General features: G+C 54.4%; 1 protein-coding gene across 1 annotated transcript in view; it reads right to left on the bottom strand.

Moving 5' to 3' along the window:
- Positions 1 to 18,057, bottom strand: part of LOC130526450 (contactin-associated protein-like 5) — a 63,428-nt gene extending 45,371 nt beyond the window's left edge. The window contains exons 1-4 of the mRNA XM_057034164.1: positions 17,814 to 18,057; positions 7,316 to 7,426; positions 6,081 to 6,274; positions 110 to 257 (exon numbers count right to left, since the gene is read on the bottom strand). Of these exons, the coding sequence (XP_056890144.1) occupies positions 110 to 257; positions 6,081 to 6,274; positions 7,316 to 7,426; positions 17,814 to 17,886 (526 nt within the window). The 5' untranslated portion in view covers positions 17,887 to 18,057. The remainder of the gene's footprint in view (positions 1 to 109; positions 258 to 6,080; positions 6,275 to 7,315; positions 7,427 to 17,813) is intronic.
- Between the last annotated feature and the right edge of the window lie 9,146 nt (positions 18,058 to 27,203).

Genomic DNA, 27,203 nt, shown 5'->3' with positions numbered 1-27,203 from the left:
GGGAAAAACGCGTTCTCACACGTGTCCTTGTATTTACTGGAGCTGGCAGAGTATCGTCTGTGTGTGTGTGTTTGTGTGTGTGTGTGTGTGTGTGTGTCCGCCCACTCACTGTAGGAGCAGCCGTACACCTCCACTCTGAGGCCCATCCAGCCGCTGGGGTTCCAGTCCAGAGGTACGAAGCGCAGGAAGCGCGTCCGGACCGGGTGGGACAGCTTGTTCTGGACAACAACCTCCGAGTTCACGTTCCCGACCAGTTTCTGTGGGGACACGAGGGCGCGTTGGTGAGAGGAAGTGTAACATCAGCACATCAACCGCATCTTTTCAGGCGAGGAATAAGAGCTCCACGGAGCTTTGGTGTCCAAACAAATGACACGTTTGAACCAAATTAGCAAACAGGTGCTGTAAGGGGCCGTGTGGTTCCAGCTTCTACCACTGAAGTGATGCAACATAACAGCAGAAAAGCCTCTTTTTAATTAACCCGGAACAACAGAGGCTCTAATTTCATGAGTCGGTGCAGGAAGTCCTGCAGCTCCCCCCATAAACCATAAACCAACACCCCCCCCAGCAGACACCAGCCCAAACCCGTTCTAGTCGTTGTTTCCAGTCAGATCCCAACTGCTTTGAATTCCCTTTGTTGGGAGTCACACTGGAAGTTGCCGGTGTTGCTAAAGAAGACGCTTCCAGCCTTGAAACCGTCTTCACCTCCGCCGGTGAGCCGGGGCAGACGGGGCAGACGGGGCAGACGGGAGCAGACGGGGCAGACGGGGCAGACGGGGCAGACGGGAGCAGACGGGGCAGACGGGGCAGACGGGAGCGGCGCCATTCCGATTCTGCTGAATGGGTGAAATCTAAGCAGAATAAAAATCACAAGGCTTGAGTCGACGTGAACAGTGCTGACAGGGTGGAGACGAGGTGACGAGAAGATCCAATCCAAGGAGCCCCCACCGCTCATGTTCTGAGTGCACGGTGACGTGCCACCCCCCCCCCCCCCCCCCCCCCAACAGCCCTGTTGTGTTGTCAGCCTACACAAAGACAAAGCCACAGGACACCGACGAGGACAAGCAGCCTCTAAAAGACTGATGGCGCCGCTCATTTTAGGCCCGATTTGACACATCAAATCAATAATGACCCACATAATAAAAAAGTAGGAACTGGACCCCCCCCCGGGGGGGGCTGCAAGGCCCGGTGAATAGTCCTGACAGGGCCCATAACTCAAGGTACAGCAACGGCGGCGGCAGGAGGACCGGCAGCACCTGTGACCTTTCGCTACGTTCCCAAAAGCAGCCAACAGGAAGCGGCGCTGAGCACGCCGGCTGGCGGCGGCGCCCGCTGGGCCGCCGGGGCGGGCGGCGGCGGCGGCGGTCGCGGCGCTAACGGTGATTTATGCCGCGGCTTCCCATCGTGATCCACTTACTGAGGGCGGCCCGGTGGACGCATCCGCAGACAAGCCGCTCTTATTTACGCGCCAGGAGCGATTCCAATGTGCACGGGAGGGATTAGCGCATGGCGCCGGCCCGTGGCTGGCACGGCCGCGGCGCCCTGGCAGAGCGGGCGGGCTGAAACAAAAGACGCCGCCCTTGATGAAAACATAGACGCGGCTGATGGAGGCGCGACCTTCATTGTGGAGGTGGAAATTGATCAGATTTATTGGTCAGCGAGCCAATAACTGCCGGGAGAGCAGATTCCCCGGGAACGCCGCAGAAGCAAAGTCACCTCGTTTTTCCCATCATCATTAATGACTGTCTGTCCACCTGACTCCCAGGTAATCGGGTCTGGATCTAATGGACCAAACAGAACCCGGCCCGCATCGCTCCGACTGTCCATTAGGCAACAAACCCGCGTCACCGAGGCTCGTTGGCATTCACGGGGAATTCCACTCCGAGCTCATCGGGGCTCCGGGGAAAAGAAATAAAAACCATGACGTTTGTTTTTCCCGTTTCTTTTTCCACACTTGGGAGGAGAAAAAACCTAGAACATCCCGTTTGTTCCAGCTGGGAAATGAAGTCAAGTCCCAGAGTGAAAGCCTAAGGGGGGGGTGCAAAGGTCCAGAGGACGGCGCTCCGTCCTGATCCGCATAAACAGGCCTAACCCCACGATGACTTCATTATTCCTATTTGTTTCTGTCAGCACGACACAGTCGCTCTCCCCATTCATTAAAACTCTTTACTCTTCCCTCTCCGGTGATGAGCTCCCTGGAGTCAGTTTTCCTTTCCGCTGCGTTCGCGCAGCCACATACGTTTATTTTAATCAGTTCACGGGGGAATGAGCCCGGCTGCAGGAGGAGACGATACGCCAGGAAGAGAAAGGTCATCGGCCACGAGAGCAGCCGGAGGGCCCACAGAGAGGAAGGAGGGGTGACCTTGAAACTGCTGCCATCCTCAAGTCACCTGACCAGGGACCTGAAGTCACCTGACCAGGGACCTGAAGTCACCTGACCAGGGACCTGAAGTCACCTGACCAGGATCCTGAAGTCACCTGAGCAGGTTCAGCGTGGGGCTAGCAGGTTATCTGGCTTTTACAGCCAGCAGCATCCAGCCATCAGCCATCCAGCAGCCATCCAGCAGCCAGCCAGCCAGCACAGCCCAGCCGGCAGCAGCAGCCAGAGGCCAGCAGCATCCATCAGCGAGCAGCCACCAGCCAGCAGCAGCAGCCAGCCACCAGCCACCCAGGCAGCAGCCAGCCGCCACCCCGCCACCCACCCCGCCCCCAGCCGCCAGCCAGCCAGCAGCCAGCCAGCCAGCCAGCAGCCCCCCCCAGCCAGCCAGCCAGCCAGGGAGCCAGCCAGCCAGCCAGCCAGCCAGCCAGCCAGCCAGCCAGCCAGCCAGCCAGCACCGGGGAGCCGGAGCCGGAGCCAGCAGCCATCCAGCCAGCCACAGCCACCAGCCCCCAGCCGCCCACCCAGCACAGAAGCAGCCAGCAGAACCAGCCAGCCAGCCAGCCACCCCGCCCGCCAGCAAGCCAGCAGCCATCCAGCCAGCCAGCAGCCACCCAGCCAGCCAGCAGCCACCCAGCCAGCCACACAGCCAGGCAGCCAGCCCGCCAGCCAGCCATCAGCCAGCAGCAGCCAGCAGCATCCATCCATCCAGCATCCACCCTCCCTCCATCCACCCATCCATCCACCCCTCCATCCATCATCCATCCATCCATCCACCCCTCCATCCATCCATCCATCCATCCATCCATCCATCCATCCATCCAGGGTCCTCATATTTCCCAACCAATCTTCATTAGCCTCCCCTCGTTAACTTCTTGTGGGTCTGGCTGATTCTTGCTTTGTCCTGTGAATTCATAAATAATTCAGCTCCAATCGGAGCCTCCTATCAGGTCTCCAGCCTGCTCCAACCTCCTTTTGGAGTGGTTGTGGTCCAAATGTTGCTGTTACCCAATGCCGTGTCTCCAGTTACGCTCTCCAGCCCAGATAACTCTAACCACTAATATGAGGATGGACGACGCGCAGGGGGCCAGACCCAGCAGGGCACCACAGGGAACAACAGCCTCACAATGAATCCTAAAGGAAGCCAATATACATAATATATGATGCGAGGCATCCTGCTGGATGTGGTCAGCAGCACGGCGCGGCGGCGTTCCAGGCCATTTGCAGATGGTCGTTAGTTCTGCAGATATTCGGTCATAAACAAACGATTGGAGACGCTTAATGTGAGGGCAGCGCTGCACGGAAGGCTCAGTGCACCACGCCGAAAATATACATTCAACCTTCAGGGACCTTGAATTGTTCCACTCGGCATCCAGGCCTGACACTTGAGGGAGAACCCAATCGCGTCCAAACGGGTTCCGTTAGTCCGTCAGAACCAAAGGGCGGGTGTCAGTGATCAACACAACAGGACTGACCAGCCAATAAGGCGAAGGATCCTCAAGCAACGCCGCCCTCTCTGCTACGCTAATCAGAGTTTCAGAGGCTATTTGTTGTCCATTTTTCCCGATTTGTCACATAAAACAATGACAAACCCTTCGAAGTTCATCTCGATTACCAATCAAAAACAGCAGAGCAGAGAAGCCGGAACCGCCCGCTTGAACTTTATTTTATCAAAAGGCTAATTTTATCCACAGGGCTAATCCGGCTCGGCGTTAGCCCGGAGTGTCACCCAGCTAGCGGCGATGTCAGCAGCTGCCGCCGCCTCATTAGTCCCTCTGACTTGGCATTCTGGCAGCGAGCCATTACCTCTGAGCTCGAGCTAAGACGGATGCGACTCACTAGCAACAAGGTCTCGGCGAACACGTGATCCGCCGAGCACGGGTCTGAGCTACGTTAGCCATTTTTCGGACTAATTGGCTGCTATGACGCGTCTAACATCTTCCCGTCCTCAGGAGCGGCGGAGGCGAGCGGCGAAGGGTATCTGCGAGTGTGTGTGACTTGAACACACTCCGGCGCTCGCCTACAGCTGCACAAGTCTCCATTTAACGCTTGCCAGGTTTCCGAGGGTGACGTCTGTTTTGTCTGCTTCAATATGGCGCCGCGTAGCAAAGGCTGAGCACTGAATTTAAAGATTTGACATATTTACTCTCATATTCTCTCTCTTTCCTACCGAGCGCGGCAGCTGCAGGTCTCGTCGGGCACGACTCCAGGCCTATTTATGATGTCTTGTTTTCCTTTTGATGTCTAACCACGCTACAGCCGGACTGACGGCGTGCGAGAGCAGGATATTTTAAGTCAGTCACATCAAAGGAGTCTCAGTGTAATATTTAGACACAGACGGGTCCAAACCTACATTTTCTGATGACGACTTTGGTGCCCGTTGGACATCTGAAACTGCTGAAAACAAAAAGCAGCCTCCGTCTCTCTCTCTGCCACCTCCACGCCCACCTCAGGACTCGCCAACTCTCCGTTTTCTTCGTATTTTAATTCTGACTTTCAATTAGAAACCTGGAAGTGCCGCTTGCATTATTCAGCGAGCGCATTTCTGTTTTAAGTGTTTTGATGAATAAAGGTGGCAAAACATCTCGCCTGAAACTTCCTGTAAGTGAGGTCGAAGCAATCTGCGCTCGTGGTTGCAGGAAAAAGGTTTATTTGCACTTAGGAGCACACGCCAGGGTTGCCAGGCGGTTGCCATGACGATCACATTTTAGATATCTATTTTTTCTTCATCAAACCGAACGGGTCCCTTCAATCCGGACGCACACGTTGACTCTATCGTCGATTAATGGTCACGTTTCCGTTCCAGGTAGCGGGATGTTGTCAGTGCTTCAGGTTAACGCACGTGCAGCGAGCGGGAGCGTGCACGTGAGCGGCTCCCAGAGGAGGTCCGAGCCTGGACCGCCCGTCTCAACGTCTCCGTTGATTTTGGTGGATGCTCCACGCTGGCAACAGCGCTCACGCCAACATCTCTGCGTTCGTAATTCAAACACAATGAAGAGGAGGAATGAAAACGCAGCTTCTCAGCAGGGGGCCACCGCACAGGCTGCTAATTGGACCGCCAGGCAGAAACAGTCCCAGAAAAACAGTGTAACATATCGGAGCAAGCTGTGACACAACTGGGACAAACACAATAAAGAATTAATGATATGTGCCAACAGAAGGGGGGTTCAGAACTCGTGTTCTTGTACACGCTGATCTGAGAGGTTGTGACATCACGCGGAGCGCCAAGAGGCGACGCCAGAGTCTCCGTTATCACAGCTTCAGCGTATATATTTAGACAACAGAGCCGAGGGTGACGTGGACGCCCTGCACGAGGTAAAGTTCGGCCATTAGGCTTGAAAATGCCAACTTTCAGGTTTGGACTCGCGAAGAGAACGAAGAGCGAGACGGACGGCTAATATCTGAGGCTGCTCGACTTTCTGCTGTTCGCCGCGAGGTCAGAGTGGGCACTGGAGCGTATCCCGGCCTTAATTGGGAATACACACCCAGGACAGGTTCCCAACTGGGCTCGCCGTCATACCTGGGAGCGGTCCGCAGCCGCGGAGCGGGCTGACCTGCATGTCTTTGAGATAACCCACACCGACACGCTCCGCTACCAACCGGGGGCCAAACCCACAACTTCGTGTAAAGTAGGACTGTTTCTGTGCTTTGAGGTTAAACAGAACAACAAGAGATCAAAGGACGGATGAAAGGAACCGAGACTCACCCCAACGCCGTCCTCTTGCCGGTACTGTTTCCAGACCCGGCCCGTGTCGCTGTACAGCAGCTGGTAACTGCTGACCCAGTCCCAGCTGTCGTAGCGTCCCTGCGTCGCCACAGACGTCACCTCCATCTGCTCCTTGAGGTCCACCTGCAGCCAAGGGTCTTGGTCGGTCACCATGGGAGTCCAGCCTCCCGCCCCTGACGGAGAGACGGAGGAGCAGCACAGCCGTGAGTCACCTGTGCGCTGATAAGAGCTGCGAGAGTGTTGAAGAGTCTGTTTGTCTGTGGACGTTAACGCCCGCCAAAGAAGCGGCTTCTTCTTGAAGCGTGTGGATTCTGGATTTAGAGCTTTCGCCCGCAAGATCCTCGTCACTTCGGAAGCCAGACGCTTCTCAGAGTTTATGGTCGAAAATGAAAAATACGGCTTTTATTGGCGATACTGTGACCCATTCAAAAACCAGAAAGATCTACTTTTTCCTACAAACCCCCCCGGTCGAACCACTCCTCCGTCAGCGTTCGACCCGGGCGGAAGAGTCTGGAGCTGGTGGGAACGAGTGTGGAGATGATGACAATAGTGTTCACTGTTTCACAGTACATTAGGAATCCAATCAAAGCAATCAGACGCTCCCCGTCTCCTCATTACTGATCTGAAACGGCAACAGTGCCGCAATTTATTCGGTGTCTGTAGCAATTTGATTTGCTTAGGGGCAGAAGACTCTGGCGGGGGTCCGGGAGGAGGCTTCCTGATAAGAGGGTTTATTTTATCAGGTAAACCCACCGAGTTCGGACCAGGAGCACGTTGGCCCCGTTTCTGTGTCCTCAACCGCCGACCTTTGGGTCCGATTTTTGGCTTTTGTGTCTCGTATTTTGATTCAATTGTAACGATCCCTCTTGTGTTTAAAGCCAAACTCCTCGGTTCTTTGACTTGATATTTAGTCATCGGGATTTGGAATCTGCCAGAAGAGCCAACTTAATAACCATAAACAGTTAATGTGCGTGTTTTTGACCCGTTACCGGCAGAAAAAAGAGCAGCTTTGCTGTTAAAAACGAATCTCCCTCAGCCTCCGAATCACCGAAGCGCCCCTCTAAACACCCCCGTCCCTCATCTGTGATTTGGCTCTGGCATAAACGGTTCCTGTAGGCATTTTATGGATGGCTCCCTTTACCGTTTAGGTTCATCGAGAACAGCTGGCACGGCAGGTGGTCCCGGAGCAGCCCCATACGGGAAGGTGGACTCACCGTCTCTTCTGTTGAGCTTGGCGTTGTAGGCGGCGTAAGTGCCCGAGGACTGGGAGGACCCCTGGAAGGACGAGTGCGGGAGCATGGACGCCAGGGGGCTGTTGCAGTTATCTGAGAGAGGAGAGGAAATAATGAAAACCGGACACGTTTTCATGCTTCAGAACAGGAAAACTGCCCTGGAAAACATGGAGGCGCTAGCTGGGCACGGCCGAGGCTAGCTGGGCACGGCCGAGGCTAGCTGGGCACGGCCGAGGCTAGCTGGGCACGGCCGAGGCTAGCTGGGCACGGCCGAGGCTAGCTGGGCACGGCCGAGGCTAGCTGGGCACGGCCGAGCTAGCTGGGCACGGCCGTGGCTGGCTGGGCGAGACTTTAACCTGTTTTAGTCGGGAGATTTATGTGTCTGAAATGCGCTAAAACACAGTGGTGCAAAGGGCATTTTAGCTATTAGCGACAGCTCTGAGTTTTAAAGCAAGAATTGGAGAAAAATAACAGAGCGGCTTCACTCGTCCAGTTGCGCGGCGCCTCAAACAGTCTATTAACCCCTGCAGTGACCCCTGAAAACAGCGGAGAAAAGGTTCCCATTGTCAGCGCCCGCGCGCTCTCTTTAATCCCTCGTTGTGCGATTACATCACGTCCGAGAGGCAGGAACAGATTAAGAGTCCGGCGATCTAAACTCGTCCCTCTCGTCTCCCTCTGATCCGCCCCAGTAAGAGCGGAGAACCAGCAGCTCTTTCGCTCGACTGCGGCGCCGCATTCAGGTCCGGATCAGGAGCCTAATGAAAACTGGCACCGTCCTGATTACAATTACGCCGCCGCCCTCCACATCGGCGTGCCCGACGCTCCCGCGTGTTGGAAGAGCGTTCCGTTTTTTGGATTCGATTCCTCTTGGATTTGAGATGGATGCTGAGCACATCTGGAGTGGCCCTTGGCCGTGCGTCTGGCCGGCGGGGCCACAGCGGCAGCTCGCCCCTCTATCGGGGCGTCCCGCCGAAGCTCTCCGGGCCCGGTCGGGCTGCTCTCAGATCATTTGCCAGGAGATTTCTCTAATCCTGATTTCGAGTGTGACTAAAGTGGATCAAGCTGTTTTGTCCAAGACCGGAATGATGGCTGAGATGCAGATGTTAATCAGGGAAATGAGAACAGTTCATCTTGACACGCCACTCGTGGAGATGGGGGGTTGATGTGCAAGCGGAACGCTTCCAATCCATCAGAACCCTCTTCAGGACCTTGTTTTTGATTCCTTGAGGATAACAACATCACACCCTTCCCATCTGACGTTTGATCCGCGTTCATCCCGCTCTTGTATATCACGGTCCGGATTAACGCTGCCTGGCCAGAACCACCCGCTGCCCGACCATCTACATCAATGAAGTCGGAGAAGAGGAAAACCCATCACCGTAAAAGAATACTCCACATGTTACCATGGAGACAAACATGGTGCTAGAGGGAGCGCATTGGGACTAAATGCCCTCGGAGACTGACAGCTGGCACCTTTGGTCCAGGGGAGGAACGTGTGAGGAACGTTGTTGTTGTTGTTTACACTTTAGACGTCAATCACGGCCCTTCGTGGATGGAAGATTTGTCCGTAAAGCTGCTCCGCGGCCTCAGTGATGACTGGAAAATCCCCCGGGGGCTCAAATCTCCGGCTCAGAGGTTCGGATCTCGCAGCCAAATGAGCCCAGGCAGAAGGCTCGCCAAGAGGGAAGCGCCTAATCTCCCCGGACATCGCTGCATCGCCTCCTGCTGGGCGAGGAGCCGTGAGGCAGACCGCCGCAGCCGTCGCCCTGGCGACCTCGGGGGGAGGTTATGGCTGATGGCGATCCGGGTAAAATACCCGAGCAGGTAGCAGCGCCCGGGAGTTAGCCGCTACGCTCCAGCGACGCGCCATTTTTGAGACGGTCACTGGAATGAAGGGTCCTCGCCGGCGCCGGGCCGTCTGACACCATCGGTGTTTTTCCAGCGCCCCCCCCCCCCCCGTGGACGTAAATCAGCAGCATGGCCGCTAACGCTAACGCCGACACAATTTATATCAACGCGCGTTCGGCGCTCCGCCGCACATTTATGGCTCTGTGGCATCGTATGTGAGGGTCAGCGAAGAATAGAGGGCTTTCGTTTCCCCTGCGGGGGGGTGGGGGGGGCGTCAGAGCGACACGCTGCAGGACGGGTCACTCGGCCACATTTATTAGCGCGATCAATTTTCTGTTGATTCTGTCTTTGCCGGGATCGATCCTCCGACCAAAAGCCCCCAGTGTTGACGTTCCCGTAGCAAATGGAAGCTTTCGCCTCCCAGAGCCTCTGAAACCGGATCAGAATCGGCGGCAAATGAAAGGAGCTCCAATTAAACCGAAAATGAAAAGTCGGGGATCAATGCTGCCGATCTGCAGCTTCCATTCAGAGCTCTGAAAGACCCCCCCCCCCCCCCGCCCCCCCGTGCTCGGCATTACAGTCGGGGGCTGATTGCCGCATCGATCCGGACGTGCTCAGCGTTTACGTCCAGAGTTTTTCCAGCCATCTCTGCTCATTAGCGTCACAACATATGAAATCAAACTCAAATGTTGCCACAAGGCACCCGGATCGGCGGGGGGGGGGGGCTATTTTTAGCTGTCACGGGCGACACTACCTGAGGAGCGCCGGGCTGAGGTCGGCGTGCTTCCTGAGCCGAGGAGACAAACTATTCATTTGAAATTTCTCTCGAGTGAATCGAAGCGATGCGATGAAAGTTGGCCTGCTGAGGGTCAAAAGGTCACAAAAGGTCACAAAAGGTCAGGAGTAAACTGTCAGTTCTGACCTTCTGCATCAGGGCTTCACACATACCGTCAGAAAATGGATGGATGGACAAAAGTAGCTGCTTCAGGCAAATACATAGACCTAACATTGTTATTATTAGCATTAGCATTGCTAATAATAATAATCCAAACTGTTGCTTCAATAATGATGATTTGGGATCCGATTCATCAACGGTCGCTTTCGATTCATTTAATCCCGATTAATGCTCATTCCCGTTTAATTAGGTTTTATTTAGGGAGGCGCGTTCACAGCCAATTATCAATGAAACCGATCAAATCAATTATTCCGGGTCGCCGCATCAGGTCCGACAGCAGAAACCCCCGAACCCTCAGCACGGAAACGTCGACTCTTCTTCCTCTCTGTCCTCACGAAATAGGCGTGAAGTGATTTGAATTATGAATTTTTAAATGACCACATCACCTGCAGCAGCGCCCCCCCCCCCACCCCCCCCAGACCGCAGCGTCGATAACATCAAAGGCTGAAGTGATGGTATCTGGTATCACAGCCGCCTCAGACCTCCCAGCTTTATCGATAAAGCTTCGTATGTTGCCCGGCGCAGACCGGCGAGCGCTGGGGGGCGCGGTGACCTCTGCGCGGCGAGGCCGCCCCAGTCAGGCCGCAGTATCGGGTGACAATTAGTCCCAAACGCCGGCTGAATTCGAGGAAGTGCGCATCGATACAAATGATTGAGAAACACGTTCTGGTTTAGTGTAGCACTTCATTTCTCTGAACGCTGCGCAGAAGCTAACGGATCCATACGCGTTTACAGGCAGGCGGTGGGATGTTTTACCGGGCGATCGACAACTCCCGCGAATCTCGCCGCTCATCCGCCGCCATTAATAATTCAGGACGCGTTCAGGAGCGCACCCGAGCAGATTTGTGTTGATTTTCTGCAGGATTGCTGGAAGCAGGGAGGTGAAAACAGGGTAATCACGCGAGGGGATCTCGCTAGTGAAGTGATGCTAACGGGGAGCCGCCATGGTTACGAGGATCGAAGCCTTAATCACGGCATCGCTGATAACAGACGCGAAACCTCGTCTGGATGTAGGAGAAAACAACAAATCTGCAAAGGTTGCAGAAACAGTTCGCCGCTGCTATAATGAGAGCGGCAGGCGCCACCGTTAGCGCGTGCTAGCGGAGCCGCGGGAGCAGGGCTCCGCTTCCAGACGCCGTCGCCTTCAGAGCCAAGAACAGTAGCTGCATTCGTAGAGATTTATTGATGTTCAATAACGGGCGGTGAAGCTAGCGCCGCCTCAGACGGGCGGGCTGAGGGGCAGCCGTGGCGTGCTAGCGGGGCCGCGCACGCCGCCACGCTGGCGAGGAATGAGAGGTGTCGGCCCGAGCCTCTCTCCGTGTTCCCTGACCACTCAGGGGCGAGACGAATCAGATGGTGCTCGCTCGCGCCGGCATTTCGAAGCGGTTTTATTCTGTACGCACCAGTTTATGTTGCTAGTGGAGTCAGGTCATTCAGACGGGTGCGTTGATGCCCCGCCCCCCCCCGCCCCCCCCCAAGGGCCGGACCCACCCCCCAGGGCGCTCCAGCTCCTCCAGGTTTTCTCTTTTACCCGCCTCCGTTCGCCCAGCGTTGACTTTTGATCCTTAAACTTTCGTCTTCGCTCCCGTGGCTCAAACTGTCAGCAGCTGGGCGCCGCCGCCATGTGGCGGCTCCATTCGAGACCGACGCCCAAACGCCCAAACCGGGTCACAGACTCGAGTCGAGATTGTTCCGGAGAGTCCGTTTTTATGGAATTCCAAGGACTGTCCCACCTGGTCGTCCTCAGTCTGGTCTGCAGGGAAGAAAAACAACCTTTTTTTTGGAGAATTCCGGGGGAAATGGCGGCGTTGGGAGCGCGTACAGGAGCAGATGCCCCCTCGCCGTGTAAATCCTTAATCCCGCTGATGTTCCGCCAACACGCTGACACGAACGCATCACAAATCCGGCCGACACGTCCCGCTACCGCGTTCCCTTCTAATCAAAACGTGATTAAAGCGGCGCTGAAGCCGAGACAAACTCGCCGCTCGTCCCAGAAGGCGGTGGACGTTTAGTCCCGAACGTGGATGGGACGGCGGTACCGGTCGTCTCCAGAGAGATTACGCAACGACCGCCTCAAAATGGTCACCTTTGTAACCCGGAGCGGTAAAATAGTCCCTCGGTTGAAGTCAACTCCACACCGGGCACGTCCGTGTTCTGGGGCCGATCCGAAGTCCGAACCATGGCCGATGTTGGGAGCGGACAGACGGACGGGGGCTCGTGAGCGCCGGGCGTTTGGGTTCAGTCGGGTTTAATCCGTCCCTGACACAATCAAACGCCAGATACGATTGCCAGAGGGGAAAAAAAGGCTTTTGCGGGGCCTCGGCGCTGCTCGCCATCTGCAGCCGTTCCGCCGTCCTCCCGACGGAACCTGGCAACCCAACACGAACATTTAGTGGTTGGGGGGGGGGGGCCATCATGTGTCGGCGCCACGAGGAAACTGCTGCTGCAGAGACAATTAGCGGCTGGCTGAAATGGGTCTTTTAGCGTCTCTGTGGCGCCGCGGCGGCGGGATGTTTGTTTGTTTTTGACGGGGACAGAATCGACTCTGACCTGCTGTCTGTCCCACGTCTTCCTGCTGTCCTCACAGCTGTCAGAGTCACAGATGAAGAACCCGGCGCGCCTTGTTTGCTGCCCCTGACAGTCTGTATAGGGAGTCGGGGGGGGGCTTAGCGGAGCGCCGCGCCAGATCTCCGGCATCGGGCTACGACGGGAACGCTCAGGAATTTGTTTGTTTACTGGGTGACTGGAATCCAGCTGCTGGGAGCAGCACAGCTCTCATTCTTATCCCAAGGTCACATCAGGGAGGGTGTTAGCCGCAGCAGCAGGCTAGCAACACCACAGGGTGTTAGCCGCAGCAGCAGGCTAGCAACACCACAGGGTGTTAGCCACAGCAGCAGGCTAGCAACACCACAGGGTGTTAGCCGCAGCAGCAGGCTAGCAACACGCTAATCCAACCATTTACGGTGTTTTAAAAGATCCCTCATGTTTTATTTTGAAAGTCAAGCAGACTGTTTGTGCATCTCCAGGGTGTACCTGAACTCCTGTAGACCTCCCCCCTCCCCCACCCCCTCATGGCAGCACCACACCTTTGCTGTGGGAAGTTCTCCCCTCACTGGGGTAATTATGTCCCACCACACCTCCTCTACTACCCACCAGTGGCTCAAGGAACACGTCAAAGCCAAAACACGACAAAAATCCCCAACTCCCAATCCAATCAGGCGTGCGTTCGACATGACGGAGCTGTTGATGGAACAAAGGTTCCACCTCCAACCCCAAAGGAGCCAAAGGTTCCACTGCTGTCTGTCTGGGACCCAGCTTCCATGTTTTCCAGGGTCTCCTCATTAAACATGAGCGGTAATGATGTGAAAGAGTGCAGCGCCGCTGTTGCTCTGCTAGGGCGGCTTCTTTTAGCGCGCTAACGCTGTGAGCCGTTACCTTCAGCTAATGACAGTGTGTTTCACATCCCCACAAACACTCATAATCAATATCTAATCAGCCGGCGTACACAGGGAGGCCCGTGTCTAATTCACAGTAAATCATACAATGCAATTACACGCGATGCTACGGGGAGCGTTAGCATCACCACGCTGCTAGTTTCTCTTCTGACTTCGCACCTTTTCGCTGGATTTTAGCCGACATGTGTTAGAAAAATCCCGTTTTTCACCCCCCCAACACACGCATTCTGTTGCTGATTATTACATCAATCTCGCTGGCACGTTTGATTGCACGTGGGTGTCGATAATCCTTCCAAACCATCTGCCGGCGCCGCTGAAAACGGAGGATGAAACTCCGGCGCTCGGCGCCATGCAGACGGGGAGTTTGCGAGATGAGAGGGTCACCGCCGGCGCCACATTCATCGCCGCATTTGTTTCCTGGCGAATGAAGCCTCCCAACATCAAATGCCCCCCCTCGCATTTTATCGGCGGGGCAGGAAAAGCACGTCGTTCCGTCTGGGATGACGAGAAGCTACACAAAAGCGGAATTTTTTTCCTTCCCGCCGCCGGTTTTCCCGCCGACGTTTCGCTCTCTTCAACAACCATCAGAAGACAACAGGAAGGCGGCGGCGTCTGTCCCCGTGTTGTCTAAACAGCAGGCAGCCACAGGAAGTATCAGACGGAACAAAACGCTCCGCGGATAAAAAAAGAGACGCTTAAAAGTTTTGCTGCTCCGTCAGCGTGTCGCCGAGCCTCCGTCAGTCAGGGACGGCGTGGAGGGCTTTGAAACAGCGTGTTTATCCGGGCTGAACGTCTAAATGATGTCACCAGGTTCACTCAGTCTGAAGTGACTCCTGTCATTTCTTTTACCCGCAAGACACTTAAAAATAGGAAAAATCAGCCTTCAAAGCTACATTAGCATGCTAATTCATTCTGCAGTAAACAAACGGTGTTTTTTTTTCCTGCAATTAACAATTGTTTTGTTGAGATTTGTAAAATGAATCGGGACTTTGTTGCTGTTTTCCAGGGTTTCTGCTCCTGCCGGCTCTGTTTTTCCCTCCGTGTGTGACTAGCTGCCCCATGCTAACGCGCCACCCCGGCTTTGGTCCAGTCCTGCCCTCTTCATCCCTGATTTTCCCAGATTATCCTTCGTGTCTTCGTCGCTTCATTCCTTGGATTTTTGGACTAAAATTAAACGTTCAGCCCCGTCAGATTTGATCATCTGCCATCTGCTGGCTGGTGACCAATCGGCCGCCTCGGCCTCCGTCGGAGCCCCGGGTGGTTCCTTTCAGAGAAGACTCATCATTTCCGCCATTTTGTTTACTTTTGTCCACCTTAAAAAATAAAGCTACAACCGTTTCAGGCCAATTCCGCTCACACCAACATCGTTCCGGCCAGTTTCCAATGGGGGGGGGGGGGGGCAAAGAAGGGAAACAGTGGGGAGGCTCCAACGTGAGGAAAAGTGGCTCCGCTGTCACGGATCACGTTTTGCCTCATTTACCTTCGGATGGACTCATCAGGCCTTGAAAGCGCGCGGCGCTAGCTGGTGCTGAAGTGTCTGATTAGGCCCGTAAACCTGCGGGTGCGATCGACTCCAGCGCGCCCACGTGCACGCGGTCGCCGTCACTCCTCCGCCTGTTCGAGGTGCTTCAGATGGGAGATAATTACCTGTGAAGCACCTCCGCGATGAGCGATCTCCATGCGTGGAGGCCTGGGGTTGATCTGCGTGTGTGGTTCCACATCAAAAACAGCCTCCTGCTCACTATAGGCGCTCGTGCACGCTGGTCTCCGCCCGCTGTGAGGTAATCACAGTCGCCGCGCATACCTGCGGCGGAGAGTGAGGAGTCGTCTGATCTTGAAAGGCTTCCTGTTCCGACACCCAAAAGCAACCTGTAGCGCCGCAGCGTCGGAGCAGCAACGACCACAAGGCGACGCCGATTCTGAGATTTTCCCCCGTTAATGGCGCCGAATCAGCCGCGAAACCCAACAGAGGTCAGCAGGAACCAGTGGAGGACGTGTAACAACCATTCGTTCCTAGTCGATGTGGCTCATGTGACGGCTAACTAGGCAGCTAGCGTAGCCTGACGTTTGCGTTATGCTAACAAAGAAAAAAGTGGTTTCAGCTTCATAATTAGCGGAAATGTAACGGAAACATTCAGGCCCATGAATCAGAAGCAGCGAGATAACCACATACGGGAGCGTGGCCGTGGTCGCGTCACGGCGTGTTTGTGGCTGCGCCTCCATCTCTCAGCAACGCCACGGCTCCTCCATCCACTCGAAAACGCGCGTGTTCGATATCCGAGGCCCAGAAATCAACACCATCCAATATTTTTGTTCCATAAACGAGAGTTCAGCAGCAAAAAGACGCCGCCGCTCCCGTTTCCTGCCAGCTGGAATAAAGCGGGAATTAGCTGGATGATCTCGGAAACATCGCCACTATCGCCCGGGACCTCCCTCCAAACCCGCCTCCGTTTCCCCGCGTTGTCACGCTGGGCGCCGCCGCGCGTCTCATGCTGTCGCCTCCGCCGCCGTAAACGAGAAAAACGCTTCCAAGTGCATCGATACCTTTTGTTGCCGGTAATTTGAGCGCGTGTCAAAAGGTCAGGTGGGAAAAAACATAAAAAGGGATCAATTGACCCCTGCTGGAAATGAGGCCGCCGGCGTCTCCTCCCGGCATTCGCGCGGCTCCTGAGCTGGAGTGGACGCTCCCGACAAAGGTCACGCGGACCCGTCGCCACCGAGCGCCGCCTTTGGTGTGGCGCTAACGTCCTTGACCTCCGCTGATGCTCACGATTGAGTGAGGCAGCTCATTTTAGCTCAGATCTCCACGTCGGTGTAAACACCAACGCCATCAGCGAGCTAACGCTCGCGGCTGAATGAGAGGCCAGAAGGTGTGGACGTCTGACGCTGCCGCGCTGCCTTCAGGATCACTCGGGGCAAAAATAAGGGCACCTGTGTTTTTGAATCTCTATTTGCTTCCAACTGATAAAAATGTGACGCTAGTGACCTCCCACACATTCAAAGCTACTCTGGCTTTGACTAGCATCGGAGTTTAGCTGAGAATTACGTCATAAACAGGATTTTATACAGCACGTAAAGGTGGAGTTTGTTATTGTACTAAAACCTGCCACCAGGGGGCGCAGGAGCCTGGAGTTGGGTGGGATAAAGGCAGGTTTCTGAGCCCTCTCCGCTCTTCTCTTTGCTCTCCACGCATTAAAATCCGCGAGGGTGAAAGGAGACGGGGCCGTCAGACAGTTGCTGGTTCCATCCCTGCACCCGGGAGGGTGATGGAGGTGTCCTTGAGTGAGCCCATTAAATCCAGCTCCTCCAGTAGAGCTGCTCATTAGCCGGCAGATCAGGCTCTGATTGGACTGAACTGCCTCCCTGAATGTGATCAGGGCATTACTAGAAGAGAGCATTCCTCGCCTTCTCCTGCGCCGTTTCCTTCTAAACTTCATTTTAAATCCACCATTCAGGCATTGAGATCATCAGATCTCAAACCAGGACGAACATGACCGTGTTGGTTTGGAGGTGGGATGAAATAAACATCAAACAACAAAGAGGCCCGGCGGGTTTGGGAATGATATTGGGATTATTAAAATGCTCCAGCACACACAACTGGAAGCACCCCCGGGGGGGAAACTTCCCAGCACCGACGCCCCAGAGGCGGCGCCCGGCACCGTCTGCGTCTCCCAGTGGCGGCACCAGTCCGCCCAGTGGCAGCACCAGCCCGTCCCGTGGCGGCACCAGTCCGCCCAGTGGCGGCACCAGCCCGTCCAGTGGCGGCACCAGTCCGCCCACTGGCGGCACCAGCCCGTCCAGTGGCAGCACCAGCCCGTCCAGTGGCGGCACCAGTCCGCCCAGTCCAGCTGTGGCCGGTCGGGCTCCCACAGCAGCGCGTAAACAGCCCCGGAGGACCAGGGCGAGCGTGCGCGGAGCAGCAGCTCCCATCAGAACCAGAACCAGCCGGACTGATACCCGAACGCCGCTGCTTGACCTTCATGGCGCGCAGCGGCTCAACAGAAAAGAGTGCGTGTCGGCAACTTATCACCCGCACAACAGCCACGCAATTAAAAAACAAGGGACAGCAACAACACAGAGAAAGTGGTGTGAAGAGAAGGAGCAGCCCGGTGCCCCCGCTGCAGCACCCGCAGCACAAAGACGCCCGATCATGCGTAAAAACAGCGGGGGGGGGGACTTGGCTGCCGGTGTGTGCGGGGCAGCACACAGGTGAGATACTCACGGTGAGCGGCGGCCGACGCTCCGCTGAAGACGCTCAGAGAGTAGAGGGCGAGCATCTGCAGGAGGAAAACCATCTTCTCGGCTGAGGTGTGATAGAATCCGTGAGTCCGCGGAGAGTCCCGACCAGCACCGGTGCAGAGAGCTGCCTCCTGGCTCCTCCGGCGCGGAGGCTTACAAGGAGTCCAATGTGGAGGAGCAGACCGCTCCCACGACGACGCGCTGACACTGAGAGGCACAGCCCACCTCCCCATCCCTCTCTCCCTCTCTCCCCCTCCCTCCCTCTCTCTCTCTCTCTCTCTCTCCTTATTGGCAGAATAAGAGCATTGCGATGCCCGAGCATGGAGGCACGGACGCGCGCACCAAAGCTTCCGCGGAGGATCTGCAAACACCCAACTTATCCCGATTATCTTACAGACACGCAAATCAAATGTTGACAGCTCGACGCACGGCTGGTTCCTGATGGAGCCGCTCAAAGCTCTTAAAGGAATAGTTCACCCTAAACTCAGGGTTGGTTCTCTTTCAGGTCCTCCACTTGAGCTGGATGGAGGCACTAAATTAGCCCTCGGTGCGAGTGTGTGTGAGTGTGTGCGGGTGACTTCAGCCCGTGTGTGTCCAGTGATGGACTGGTGACCTGTCCAGGGTGTGTGTCCCTGCTGGAGCGGCTCCAGCACCCTCACACTCCTAATTGGGAACCCTGACCCATGGAAACACACATTTGAGCACATTTTCCCGCCCAGTTTCAGATGGCGGCGAGTTGAAACGATCCCGTTGGCGACTGAAAACGCGGCCCAAAAGGTCCAGACAGAACCGCTCCAGCCGTGTGACGGCGCCGCAGCGGCGACGCGTTCAGGGGCTGAAGATGAGAACCTGCCTGTGGCGTATTCATGATGAGCCACAGGAGGTCACTTTAAGGTCGTCGACCTTCTCTTCATCCCCATGTGCCATTGTGGCCCCGGCTGAACCCACGTGCTCACCTGCACGTGCTCACCTGCAGAAGGAAGCTTCCTTTTTAGACGACACCTTCGGTAGCCGCGCACAACGCTCCAATATTAGCCGCTAAACGAGATGATTATGGCGAGATGGAAGGTTTCCCAGTGTGCCATTACTGTTGCTGGGCTGTTTCTCCGTCCTCCCACTGGCTCTTGTTGGGCCTTTTCCTCACCGAAGCAGCAGTTTTGATAGTTTCTGCCTCGGGAGAGTTCTTTTTCGATAGTGTTGTGAATTTTCTTCTGGTGGTAGCCGAGATGTGTTGATGAGGAAGGAATCTTCGCAGACACGACTTTGGTTATAACAGATGTTTATTGGAGAGAACAGTCAGGTATCAATCGGACGCTGCAGCATGACCGAGGGAGGTTTCGCGGTCCCGCTGGTGAAGAACTCCGAGGTGTTTACATCGATAGCTCCTTCTTATACAGTCAAGTAAACACATTATTTTCTGTAAATTTCCCCGTGTGGGACAATAAAGGATCTGAATCTGAATCTGAATCTGATTACCTCACGATATACAGTATGGCCAACCCAATGGTATAGCGTTCAGTTAGTACCAAAAATGGGAGTAGTAGAAAGGCTTCATGCTACAGACCCTCATATGGAGAACAACCAGGAGCCCACAGGCTCCAGCGTCACCTCTTAGCAGCTGCTCTTAGCCATAACATGGCTTCCATCCTCTCTGGGCCCGGCTCCTCTCTGGGCCCGGCTCCTCTCTGGGCCCCGGCTCCTCTCTGGCCCCGGCTCCTCTCTGGGCCCCGGCTCCTCTCTGGCCCCGGCTCCTCTCTGGGCCCCGGCTCCTCTCTGGGCCCCGGCTCCTCTCTGGCCCCGGCTCCTCTCTGGGCCCCGGCTCCTCTCTGGCCCCGGCTCCTCTCTGGGCCCCGGCTCCTCTCTGGGCCCCGTCACCCACCTTCCTGCTGCAAACAAACCATTTTCATTTCCACGTTTCCTTCAGAGTAACTTTCATTTCCAAGTAATCAACTTTTCTGCCGGCGTTTATTACAGTTTCCGCCTGAGTTTGGGGTCGGCTGCTGCTTCCAGTCTGATAAATAAGTGTGAGTAATTACAGCCTGTAATCAATACAACATTCATTTGGCACAAATATTAAAGTTTAATCTGCAGAATAAACAAAAGGCAACAGTCGGCGTTTATATTAATATAACTGCTGCGGCGGGGGGGGGGGGGGGGGGGGATAAAGATAAAGTGGCAGGAAGCACCCACCTAGCATGGGGGGGGGGGGTTATAGACGTGTCGGAGAACCAGGAGGAGGTTTCCTTCCTGGAGAAGCTCCTCAGCCTGTTTTCCTGTGGTTCTCCTGGTTTTCCCACAGGCGCTGAGACATATTCCCGCTTCCCTGCCGGTGTCAGCTCGCCTTCTGTTTGGGGCTGAGAGTTTGGGGCACTTCCAGGTCCACATGGCCTCGGAATAGGAAGCATGGAATTACTGTAAATATCAGAGGCGAAGGTCAGCTAATCGATGCGTGCCGCTTCGTCTTCATCACCCATGTGGCAAAATCTTGTTTTTCTATTAGAGAAGAATGTTAAATATTCATCCGCAGAGGTTTTTTACAAGTTGAGGCTAAATTAGTGAAACACTCCTTCACTGTGACCCGGAATGGGGCTTGAGTTGGACCTGGGGGGTCGAAGGTGTCGCCAGAGGTCAAAGGAGAAGAGGCTTTTCTATCAATGAGGTGATCCAAACCCTGTTTATTCTCTTTCCTACAATTCCTGCATTAAACCCTGGCTTTTATGGGATGGGGCTCTGGGGCCAACACAGTTGTTTTCCCACGTCAGGTCAGCACACCGGGAGGCTTCACGGGACCAGGAGTCCAAATGGGACAGTAAATTAAATGTAAGTCACTTAGAGCTGTATTATCAGTTATATGGATCATATTACATGAACAACATTAGAGTTCTTTTTTTTAAAAAGGGCCAAAATTATAGATTGCCCCCTGGTGGCGGGCTGTGGTATCAGCCACAAACTGCAGTTGATGTGAAATGGAACAGATTAAGTACATTATTTACTAGAATATGAGACTAACTAACTTGATATCATCATAATAAGTCATTATATGAGTAAATGTCGGGATTGGGAGGGTTTGGGGGGGAATTTGATCCGCTGCCCAGCACGCTGTGGTGCCAAAGAATCCTATCAGGAATATTTTAACCTCTTTTTTTGTACAGTGGGAGGACGTGGACGTGTCGTCCATCTTTATTCAGATCGATAGTCTCAGCTCATGGTGAATGGTAATGAAACCAGCATTTCCCTTTTAAAACTCTCCTCCGAAGGGACCCGTTCGGGGGCTGATGGTCAAATACAGGCGCGACCAACGTTTCCCCCAGTATTTCCACTGCACTTTTCTCAATTATCAACTGAAACCAGGCAAAGCGGTTTGGAACCGTCCTGGTTGTGAGGGTCTGCAACATGGAGAATATCCACACCCTGTTAAACCTGCTGCACGTGCAGCTGCTGTTGGAATTTCCAGCTATTAGCATCCTCCTGCTACGCGCGCCCGTGCCTGACTCTGAGACGCTGACCCCGATGGGATTAGCTTGTTATTCTGGAAGTCTTGGGTCTTAAATCTCATTACCGTGTTACTCATCTCTGCTTTGGCCCCCAATTACTATATGAGTGATCTAATCTGGAACGTGGCCACTTTTTCCACGCTAACGGTTCGTTTTTGAGCCAAAGTTCGTTAACTGTGAATCAAAATACACGTTAATTTTTAACCTCTTTCCCGTTGCCGCTTCAGTCGGGGAGGTGTTGAAACTGATGGCGCTTCCAGAGGCTGCTGGAATCACCTCTGATATCATCTTTCTATTTAGCCTGGGTAATGTAAACTCTGCTTAATGCTTTTCCTGCTGATTGGACCCTTTGTTGGTTCAGACAGGCTGCGGCTGAACTGCGCTAATGTGAGGTGATTCAGGAAACCAGGAGGAAATAATCACTTCCTCTTATTGTAAATACGTTTTCCCCCCCTGGAGGAACGCGAGGGAACGGTCTCCGTTCTCGAAAGAGGTGCGGACTCCCTGCAGTTGGTCCTGGCCCACTTTCTGTCCTTGGTGGACGTTGTTGAGCTGAGACGCGAGACATGTGTGATGTTTCTGTCGTGTCTGCGTTCACGCCTCTGCAGTCAGCTGACACATGGGTGAGCTCGACTGAAACCAGCATGAGTAAAGGTCAAAGGTGAACATTTCACAGGCCTCTCGGGTGAGAATGTCCTCCGTCAAGATCTGTCTGGTCACAGTGGAGGACAGAATCCACAGCAGCAGCTCTGCCTGATGAGTTCCTCCTCTAAGAGGCACCTGATCCGTCGGTCAATTTGCATCGTTTAGTTAAGGGAAGAAGCTGCGACATTCGTTCCTAATATAACATGTACAGTAAATAAGATGACCCCCCCCCCCCGTTGGCTGAGGATAAATATTCATGTGTATCCTTGAGGTGTTTATTTGCATATAAAGTGGGAAGAGAGCTGCGATTACAAGTAGCCACTCAAGACTCACACGAGAGATGCTGAATAATGACGAGTGTGAACAGACGGATCTTAGACGGAACAGAGTGCAGAGGCTGAGGGGGAGTGAGGAGGCTGGGGGGGAGAGTGAGGAGGCAGGGGGAGAGTGAGGAGGCAGGGGGGAGTGAGGAGGCTGGGGGGGAGAGTGAGGAGGCAGGGGGAGAGTGAGGAGGCTGAAGGGGAGTGAGGAGGCTGAGGGGGAGAGTGAGGAGGCAGGGGGAGAGTGAGGAGGCAGGGGGAGAGTGAGGAGGCTGAGGGGGAGAGTGAGGAGGCTGAAGGGGGAGCAGGGGGGAGTGAGGAGGCTGAGGGGGAGAGTGAGGAGGCGGGGGGAGTGTGAGGAGGCTGGGGGGGAGTGAGGAGGGTGGGGGGAGTGAGGAGGCAAGGGGGAGAGGGAGGAGGCTGGGGGGGTGAGGAGGCAAGGGGGAGAGTGAGGAGGCAAGGGGGAGAGTGAGGAGGCTGAGGGGGAGAGTGAGGAGGCTGGGGGGGAGTGAGGAGGCTGGGGGGGTGAGGAGGGGGTGGGGTGGGGGAGGCAATGCCGTATTTCTACATATTCTGACCAGAAATGTACCAAACTGGTCTGAGTCCAGTGGGGTTTTGCATCAGAAATCTTAGCAGTAAAACTTTTGCAGTGTGTGTGTGTGTGTGTGTGTGTGTGTGTGTGTGTGTGTGTGTGGTGTGAGTGTGTGAGTGAGTGTTTGTGTGAGCATGTGAGTGTGTGTGTGTGTGAGTGTGTGTGTGTGTGTGTGTGTGTGTGTGTGTGTGTAATAAAACCCTCCACAGCCGTTGCATCAGATGATGAATCACTGCTTAGCTTTGTGCCAGACAGAAGAGAGATGCAATCAGAAAGGTGCCACAAATCCAGGTGATCTGTGAGACCCCCCCCCCCCCCCCCCCAGCACCAGTGATCACCTTTTCTGGATCCTCCTGTTCCGATGGCTCTGACTGTACCCATGAGACCAGCCCCCTCCTCTGTGGGGCTCCTGATTGGCCCAGGGAGGATCAAAGGAGGACGTCTCTCACAGAAGTGGAACGCCGGCACAATGGAAGATGGCCGCCTGGCGTGGTCAGCCACTTCTTTTTAATTGCCTGGATTATGTAGCTCATTTCCAAAAGCGAATGTTTCTTGCATCAACGCCTTTCACTCTTTTGCCTGCCTCGGTGCCCCCCCCCTCCCCCCGCTCAGCTTTTCTTCCCACCAAAAAGCTAATTAAGTCCCTCTCTGCTCTCTTTAGAACCACAAGCCTTTCTTACCTTCACCCCTCAGAAGTGCCGCTCGCAGGGGGACGGTGGAAATAGTTGTCATTACCGGCGCTGACCCGAGGTTAGCGGAGCAATCAGCCCCCCCGCCCGTGAATTAATGACAAAAATGGGGTTATTTAAGCCTTGTGAAATTCATGATGATTCCTCACGTGGTTCCCTCCATTAGCCCAGACCGAGTCTTCGATTCCGATCCCCGGAGACGAGCTTTCGGACCAGAACGACAGAACTTGTAACGTGCGCGACCATCCGAGCGGGTCCATCAGACCCCGCCGCTGCTAGCTAGAGCGGCGTGGAGCCGTGCACCAGCAGGAGAACCGCAGGGACCAGCATGTTTCTGCTGAAGCGGACCGTGTTCTGGGCCCGGCAAATGTGCTGCAGTCGGTGTTTCTCTCCTCTTTTATATAGAGAATCAATACGTTGTGTTTGTTCTACAAAAGTCTTTTATGTGCTAAGAAATCCTGCGTGTTTCTAGAACACGTGACCCGGCTGTGGGTCTGATGGACCCACCCGGCCCGTTCTGGGCTCCTGCTGCACCAGAACCCCGCCTCTGCTGTGATAATGATGTTTTCTCCTCCTCACATTAAACAGCTCGCTGCTGCTTCGTTCGTCCGATTATCTGCCGCTTTTTGGCGCTGCCAAGTCCAAATCTGTCTGTTTTACACGCCCCCCCCCGGATCTCCGGAACGGCAGCAGGAAAGTGCCAGTAGCCACGATAAGATCAGTTCAAGGAGGAATTCTGATCATCCGGTGGTAAAATTCCCGAATTAACCGGAATAACTTCGTCCGTTATATAAAAGTCTCGTGTTTCAAGGTTTGTTTTTCCTACTTCATCAAACTCTTTTCAGGGCTGCCAAAAAAGAAAAAAAGGAAAAAATCCATTTGCAAAAGTGTAATTCGATTTCATGTTTCCAGGTAACAGCAACACACTGGCGGGGGTGGGGGGGGGGGTGGTGGTGGTGGGGGGGGGGGCGTACTCCACAACAATGGTCCAGGGTCATGTTGCGCTCCACAAATAAGCAGCTGAAAAGGAAAATCTGAGGAGAAGAGCTTGTGATTACATCCGCCAATTAAAATTAAACGTGTATTTTAACAGGCCGCTCCTTCCTGGTGGCTGCAGAGCCCCCATTCGGCGTGCACGAGCTGTGCACGAGCCGTGCACTCCGGGAGCAAATGTCATTTTCTGAAGCAGATAATGGAAGAGGTGGGTGGAACCATTCTGGGCCACCAGGCTCCCACCCAGCTCGGTAATATATTGCGAGCTACTTTCATTTTGAGGGAGATTTGTCATAATAGCGAGGCGGCCAGATGCGTCCCCCCAGTTGTTGAATCTTTCCCGTGCCCGCTGGGTCACCCTGTCAAACACGGAGACGTGCGCTCTTTGTCATACTTGGGCCGGCGCCGTTTTGCATTACGGAGAAGGAGAGAACGGAAGGACCTTGAGCGGGAACCCACCGAGCCGAACGGAGCTCCGCGCCTTCATCCGTCGCCGCTAAATGGAGGAGCTCCATCGACACGGGTCCGATCCGGGGCGCCGCAGCAGGCGCCGGGACCGGGTTGGGAGTCATTTAAGACCCAGATTCTGCTGCCGCGCTTCGTGTATCCGGCTGAAAACTTCATCAGATGCTCCAAAGTGGGAAAAAAAGCTTCCTTTTGCTTCCTTCATCTGGTGAAAGTGGATATCAGAGAAACTTTTCATCACTTTGCTGTGTGGATTAAAGTCATTAAAGTGTTGGTTCTAAAAGACCTCAGTCTGTCTTCTGAACACACAAACAGAACAATGGACCGCGTTCAGACACGAGCGTTCTGCTGTTTACTCATTCTCTTTAGTTCCTCTCTGCGTTCCCCTCCACGGCTGATAGAACTTTCTGAACCGGCTCGCTTTGATTCTCGCCGATATGAAAAAGGGAATTTCACGGCCGCGCACTAATGAACTTTTAGAACTTTTACCTCAGTACACATTCAAGTCTGATGCTCTTCTGATGATGGAGAAGTGGGTCGGGGCTCTCAGACGCCGGCTGCAAGGAATTCCAAATATCGTACGTGGGCAATTATCACAAAATTCTTTAAAAAGTCTGTAAAGGAGTGACAAAAAAGAGCGGCGGACAAGGCTGTTGTGGTCTGCTGAGAAGAAGAAGGGACCGAGCACGCAGCCCTGAGGTGCTCCGGGGGGCAAATTTAGCTTGTATTGTGCGTAGTAAGAAAAGAACATCGGAACAGGATCGGACGCATTTGCATACCTTTCCGGCGCGTTTAAATGGTGCTACAGACGGCCGGAGTAGCCTCACGGGGGACATTTTCCTGAACGGTAAGTAGAAAATCAAAAAAGACAGAGAAAATACGTAGCACGCATTCTGATGAATATGCTGACGGAACCGGGCTTTTAAGAAGAAGCATACGCCTCCAAGTCGAGTTTAGTCTTTTGTCGCAGGGACATAAAAGGAAATGATGCCGTATTTTTTCTGTTCTTTTCCTTTTTTCAGAAGCGAGGTCAGGGTGAGTGCATTCAGCCGGTGGCACGGACACAAAAGCCTCACACAGAGGCTAATTCACAGCGCAGCTCGCCGCCGTCAGAGTCCTCGGCTCGGGGTTTAATTGAGAGTGGCCGAGCCCCCGAAAGGGGCCGACGCTTTCAAATCAAACACCTCATCACGACTGCTGCTTATTGCTGGTGTGTGTGTGTGTGGTGTGTGTGTGTGTGTGTCCATGTATTTGCTGCAGTGAGCACCGAGTAAGTATGTATGTCTATGAAAGTCCCCACTAAGATAGAAAGACAAGCGTGTGTGTCATTATCATTTGTACCTGTCCTCCGTCTCTTTCAAAGGGAAAAAAAAGCTTTCTTTTAAAGATTTAATGGATGAAAACACAGTTGACGATCAGACGGTGGACATGTTGGACCTTTGTGGGGTTCTGGGTTCTGCCCGCCTCGCCGTCACCTCTGAGCCCGTGTGAGAGACGTGTTTGATTGGTGTGAATAATTTGATTTTTTTTTTTTTTTTGCTGCGACTTCTGATGTTCGCATCTGCAAGTCCCGTCTAGTCCGGCGTGTCTCTTAGCTCTGGTCCGATTGGTCGGCTCATCAGAGGAGTAAACAGCTCATCCCCTCGGGTGATGGCGCAGAGCTGTGACGACCGCTCCAACAGTATCATCGACTTCCTGTCTCCGTCCTCGTCTTGATTTCCGGACGAAAACAGCCGCGCACAACCGCGAGCAGCGTCCGGGTAACCTTTGGGCCGCAGGCCTGGCTGGATCCCGTCCTCATTAGAGCAAAACGCCGTCTATCCGGACGGAATACTGACGCCACGAAACACCGCACAACTTAAATCGAGAACGAGCTCATTTAAAGCTGAAATCAGCCTGATGGATGCTAGTCAGTGGGCGGAGCTTCACTGTAGTGGGGGGATATCGGACCCCCCCCCTACATCAGGGTCTGACTGAGCCCTCTGTTCTCTTTAAGACTCGTCGATCGATCTTCACGTCTGCGGCGTGTTTGCATAACGCTTTCCTGCCGTGTTTACCTCATAATGCCGCAGAATGTCAGCGGCGGCGGCGGCGGCGTGTCCGAGGAGGATGCTGGAGATGATCGAACCACCACGTGAGCTGCAAAAAGGGCAATAACGTGAACAGAACCCTCCG

This window comes from Takifugu flavidus, chromosome 1 (assembly GCF_003711565.1).
Source record: "Takifugu flavidus isolate HTHZ2018 chromosome 1, ASM371156v2, whole genome shotgun sequence".
NCBI classification, from domain to species: Eukaryota; Metazoa; Chordata; class Actinopteri; order Tetraodontiformes; family Tetraodontidae; genus Takifugu; species Takifugu flavidus.
This window is presented reverse-complemented; position numbering and strand designations above follow the sequence as displayed.